This window comes from Drosophila mauritiana, chromosome X (assembly GCF_004382145.1).
Source record: "Drosophila mauritiana strain mau12 chromosome X, ASM438214v1, whole genome shotgun sequence".
Lineage (NCBI taxonomy): Eukaryota > Metazoa > Arthropoda > Insecta > Diptera > Drosophilidae > Drosophila > Drosophila mauritiana.
Window position 1 is genome coordinate 11855886 of NC_046672.1, and position 5561 is coordinate 11861446.

Genomic DNA, 5561 nt, shown 5'->3' on the forward strand with positions numbered 1-5561 from the left:
CAATCATCAATGTCACCATCTCTCCGTGCCACCAACCCGAATCCGGAGTACTGAATTCTGAATCCTGCATCCTGCATCCACCTCATCATCCCTGTTATTCGAAAACAGGGAAGTGGGTGCGAATCGATGTCAGTGTATTAGTAATTGTTTGATTTCACCCGCCTCCTGGAATCGCCGACCATGTGTGTGTGTGCGCTCCTCCTTGCGGTTTGCTTATTGCTGTTCGGCAATACATCATCGACTGGCTGACACTCAACCCAGCAACCACCTAACCACCACCCACTCCTCGGCGATACCCACGTTCATATCCCATCAGGATGTCTGGCCAGAATCTGGTCGAAAGCGATGCCTTTTTGCATACTTACTTTCATACAGTTGCGGTCTAGATAATAGCACAAATAATTTGAGGGGATTTTATATAGGTTTCTTCTATGTGATTGTTATATAAGCTTTTAGACTTAACAAACCTTGAGCTGTTGAAATGGAATTTTGATATAAATGCAAAGTTTATATATGTATGCTTGATCAGCATTAAATTTGTTTTTAAGTCTGATTTAAACTAGAATTCTCGAATCAATATCAATATTCAGTGCTATCGTATTGAACGCTGGTGTAGCCTTTAAGAAATGTAATTTAAAACGCCACACAATGTCAAATTCAAAATCCTGGCCACTTGGGCCAACTTGTAATTGTTAATTAGAGCTGACAACGAACAGAGTCGACCGGAGGGCTCGTCATAAATTGTGCGAAATACATAATTCTCCGCTTACCAGGACAATTGATTAACTTTTGTTCGATTCGAATTGACAGGCTAAACAGTGGATATGCCAAATTCAAAATCAACACACATTTCTGTTGGGTTGTTCTGTGTTCTGTGTTATTCACTTGAATTTGCGTTCCACTTGCACTCACTTGTTGTTCAATGGCATTGAGATATTTGGCTGATATCTGTCAATTCATTGGAAAGTTTTGTATTTCACAGCTTAACTTTGATCAATGACGATGGCATGCGAAAGTGTACAATTACATTGGAGATTTCTTTACAATTTGAGAAAGAATAGAATGACTGCTAATTGTTTGAATAAAAGGGTTTCACATTTAATTCAACATGTTTTTGTTACAATTACTAGACTGAACTAAGGGCAAAAATAGCCACTGGTAAAAACACTTTAATGGTTTAATTTCATTTTTTTTGGCACTTTAAATGCGCACTTGATCACTTTTTTTTCAAAACTAGTTAGTTTCTTCTGGCTGCGAATTTACAAAGAAAATGTTGGGTGGTGCTGTACTGGGCCTTCTTTTTGTTCCACCAAATCCTTGGATAGCAGGCAATATCTGTGGGAATTTCAGTAATAAATAATGGTGTTTTTAATTTTAAATTATTATTTATACAAGACTTGGCTCACCTTTCGTGTCTGTCGCCGAAAACGATGTCTATGAACTTGAGCTAGTTTTGCGCTGGGTAAAAGCGATCGCTTTCGGCGCTGCCAAACCTGTAAATAAAAGGAAAATTTAAAATAAATAAGGATTCAGGATAATTGGATTTGGAAAGATACTTCTTTGACACAAAGGAAAGATAGCATTTTTATGATTTCTTGGTATGCTGCCTCACCTGCATATTTACATCGTATCGAATCCGCTGATCCAATTGCGTTTTTCTGGCCATCAACTGCTGGCATAGCCATCGAATTCCCCGCTGCAAGTCCTCCGTCTCGTCCATGTGACAGATGAGCAGTGGGCAGCCGCAGGATTTGGCCAGCTCCTCCAAACCGAAGGCATATTCCACGTCGTACAGCTGGACTCCAACCCGATGACGTGATGCCGCCAGGAGCACTGGTTTACCAGCCAGCTGAGTGCCCACAAGGCAATCGGTTAGCAGTGAGAATGTGCACTCCATTTCCATTGGATCCGCACCCAGATCGAAGCAATATATCAGGGCATGCGAGGAGGCATAATAATGCTTCCACAGGCGCTGCATCTCCGCATTGCCACCGACTTCGGTGAGCTGGAGCTGTGCAGGTGGTGGCTCCTCTGCTGACTTCATTTGATAGCAACGCACTCCATTCGTGGCCTCCTGGTCATCCTGGGCACGTGGCACTCTGCTCAGGCGATGTCCCAGCTCCGTCTTGCCACTGCCCGAGGGTCCAAGGATCAGCACCTGGAATTCCTCCATCGGAGGCGAACTAGTCCGACAACAGCTGATGGTTTGGTAACAACAGCAGTCGCGCAGCTTGGCGCACAGTAAACCCATCTAGCACCGGGCCATTTTTGTGAATATATCTATCGAAATTTGGTCGGTTTTCACTGCAACTCTATTTGTGATTGAATGGAAATGCTTGTTTATTTACCAGCCACCGGCGGACAGCTGACTGCGACAGGTAGTCGTCACGGGCAACGCCAGGATGTCCAATGTTTTGGCCAGTTTTCCTGGGCCAGTTGCCAAGCCAACCAATTCGACGAGGGCTGGCATTTCCACGTAAGTGGTTTCTAGTTCACATTCGATGCGGGGTGGTTACTCCAAATTTGGGACGCGAAAGGCCCCTTATTTGAAATACCAATAATGTATATTAAAAATATGAAGAACTGGTGAAGTTAGATGGTAGAACAGTATTTCAATAATTTATTAATCATTTTATACAAACTGAATGCCCAATTATGCGTTCATTAGGAAATGCTCTATTTCGAAATTATTATTATTATGCACTTAAAAAATGTATTTTAAAATTTTAAATTATCTTAAAAAGCTGTTAGCATGCGCTAAGCAACTGTTAAAAATATGAATGTTACTTAAAAGTTAGCTTTAGTTAGCGTTATTTTCCAAAGTACTGTATATCTTTTGGAAGTTTCGAAAGAAAAGCTTTAAGTCAATATGCCAATTATCGCCGCTGGCTGGCGCCACTTGTCCCAAGATACAATACAGGGATTTTTCTCAGATGAATTCTATGTTTTACGAAGTCGTTTTCGGGACTTTTGCATTTCCCACCTTGGCTTAAATAAGAGGAATTTGAAAATTTACCCGTTTTGTGCAACCCCCGACTTGCCGCTGATTTTCAAACACCAATTGTTTATTTTGTTCAAACCAAACTCGGCTAGTTATTGATTCGATAGCATTTCCTGATTGCCAATGAGCTGAACAAGTGGCCTTTTGCTTTGATAATGGCCAAATAGCAATTGCCCGATGTTTGTGAATGTATAATCTATGCACACACATAATGTATCTTTGATGAAGCTGCGGTGTTTGTGGCTTTGTGGTCTCAATGGGGCAGAAAGCAGAAAGGAGTCCTTGATAAACTCGCGCTGCTAATCGCTCTCCATGTGGCCGCATGTGTGGCCATGTTTGCCCCACCCAAGTCCAAAGTCCACAGTCCTTTGTGCCATTCCATCGCATTATGATGTGAATGGAGTCTGGGCGCATGTACCAACCCATGCGCCTTCATCTTTTTGGCCAACAAATTGGAAAGTAAGCAAGCTAAACGTTCGCCGAACTTTGGGGGGGAAAGAAAAGTCGTCTGTAGCCTTGAGGCAGTCGCCAGCAATCCTTTTGTCCAGGTCCTGCTCCTGTTCCCGAACACAAGGAGTAGAAAGCAGAGGCACAGAATATGTTGCACAAAAATGTTAGATTTAGTTTTAATTCTAATTCCTGTGTTCGTTTAATGTATAATTCTGAGTATTTTCTTATTTAACTGAAATAATAGTTATTTGGAACAATGTCTATTAGTAATATTTTATATATAATATTATTTTAACAAACAATTTATCCTAAACTTTCTGAAAATTTGCTTTCCACATATGATTTCAACTGTGTGCGTTAGGCAAATATTTGTTTTGCTAATTGCAAATTTGTTTATATGGACTTTACCGGATTAAAATGTGCTCCATATTTATTTGAGTGCACTCCGGCCTCATATGAATATCAAGTTTCTGGGCTTATGGCCAAGCCCGACGACTGACATTAGTTTTGCATGCCTTCGCCATCGTCTGCGTCCATTTTAATATGCGCATTAATGCGGCACAAAGCGGTGCGAAAAGTGACAACCCGGTAGCTTCGTCCTGCGTTTTGTCAGGTGAGTGGGCGGATGGATGAGCTGGTGGCAGGATGCGGGTGGCAGGAGACGGGTGCATATGCAAATACGCGGCTGCTGGAGCGGCAGTTGATTGCTTGCTGCACGGCACCCTCACAAATTACAGTCGAATAGCGAGTGGGGCAACCCACAGAATGCTAGGCGATTCGAAGTCGCCATACTTATTTATTAAGTTAATGTTTTAACTTTTTAATCATGGCACTATATTACTTGGCTATACGCAACACTTTTAGCAGTGACTTATAGTGATTGGGTTTCACAAATGCGTGGACAACTGCTTGAACAGCCCTCGCATGTGTGGCTTTTGCCAAGCTTAAGTCAAATATTTGCACGTGGCTGACGCCGTAGGACCTGCTCCGCCTCTTTAGCTCCACTCCACGGCATTACAACCCCCAGCTAAATGAAGCGGCTCGTCGTAATCGCTCCTCGACGCACGCCGGCCACGGACTCACATTCAGATTGTACCGCAGTACCAGAACCAGGAGCAGGAGCAGGAGCAGGACAAGGACCGGGACCAGAATCAGGAGCAGGACCAGACCACGACCAGGATCTGGCTTCATTCGATTATTCCTGCGCAGCGGCATCATTCCGTTCGCTTTCCGGTTGCCTTGGTTCTGGGTCCTAGCGTCATTTCGTCCTGCGTCTATCGTTCTTATCCCAATCCGCTTTGACTATTCCTATGTCACATGGCGACGTCATATTTCCTTGTGCTTTGGCGGACGAGCGTTCTTCTGAGGTTTTTTTTTATTTTTTTGTACAGCTCTCGCAGATTTCGCAGCTTTCCCGACTTTCCCGGCCAGCCGCACTTGTCGAGTCGTTCACCGTGGCAAAAGTTTAGCCAGCGGAGCAGCAGCTTGCCTCGGATTTCATTTCCGGCATGTTGCGGTTACGTTAAGTAACGGAGATTGCATCGCTAATGATGCAATTGTGTTTGGCGGAAATGAAAGCGGTTTCGTGTGACGACTTGGCGCGCTTAGCCGGCTCGAACACCTCGTCGCCATCATCATCATCTTTTGTCCTGTCCAGCATAGATTCAGTCTTCCATGAACAGCCAATGAAGTCGAAGGATAACCGAATGAAAAACTATGTACCCGCTAATTGCTAATTGCATCTGCTTTGCTTTCGCCTTCCTTTGGCCTATTTAAATCGAAAAAATTGGCAAGAGCGAACGGAAGTGGTTGTCAAGTAAAATTGAAAAAAAGAAACGAATAAAATGAAATCAAGCCGCTCTCGGCGCTTCTCAAACAACCTGCCTTAATGAGCTCTCCATAATTGTTTAATTGGATAAGAAATAGAGTCACGGATGCTTGACACACTTTGCCAGTCTGTCTGCGCAACATGAAGAGCGGAAAAAAGGAAGAAATTGAAAGTGGGAGTGGGAATGGGAATGAAACCGGGTTGGCATCGATTCCAACGAATCGGAGCAGCCACTGACCTACTGGCCTATTGATTTTCATACAACTTTCCTGAAGCAGACGA

At 43.4% G+C, this 5561-nt stretch overlaps 1 protein-coding gene across 1 annotated transcript; it reads right to left on the bottom strand.

The window, feature by feature from the left end:
• Positions 1-1382: 1382 nt before the first annotated feature.
• On the bottom strand, positions 1383-2284 carry LOC117147141 (ADP-ribosylation factor-like protein 3). Its single transcript, XM_033313920.1, has 2 exons — positions 1613-2284; positions 1383-1493 (listed from the first exon to the last, which is right to left on the bottom strand). The coding sequence occupies exons 1-2, from the start codon at positions 2249-2251 to the stop codon at positions 1383-1385; spliced, it is 750 nt and encodes a 249-aa protein (XP_033169811.1). The 5' UTR covers positions 2252-2284.
• Positions 2285-5561: the final 3277 nt, after the last annotated feature.

Bases quoted from the DNA above. Each gene is read 5' to 3' on its own strand.
- LOC117147141 (XM_033313920.1), bottom strand. From the start codon at position 2,251: ATGGGTTTACTGTGCGCCAAGCTGCGCGACTGCTGTTGTTACCAAACC. The intron at 1,494-1,612 runs GTGAGGCAGCAT...TTTTATTTACAG, and splicing joins GATACGATGTAAATATGCAG to GTTTGGCAGCGCCGAAAGCG.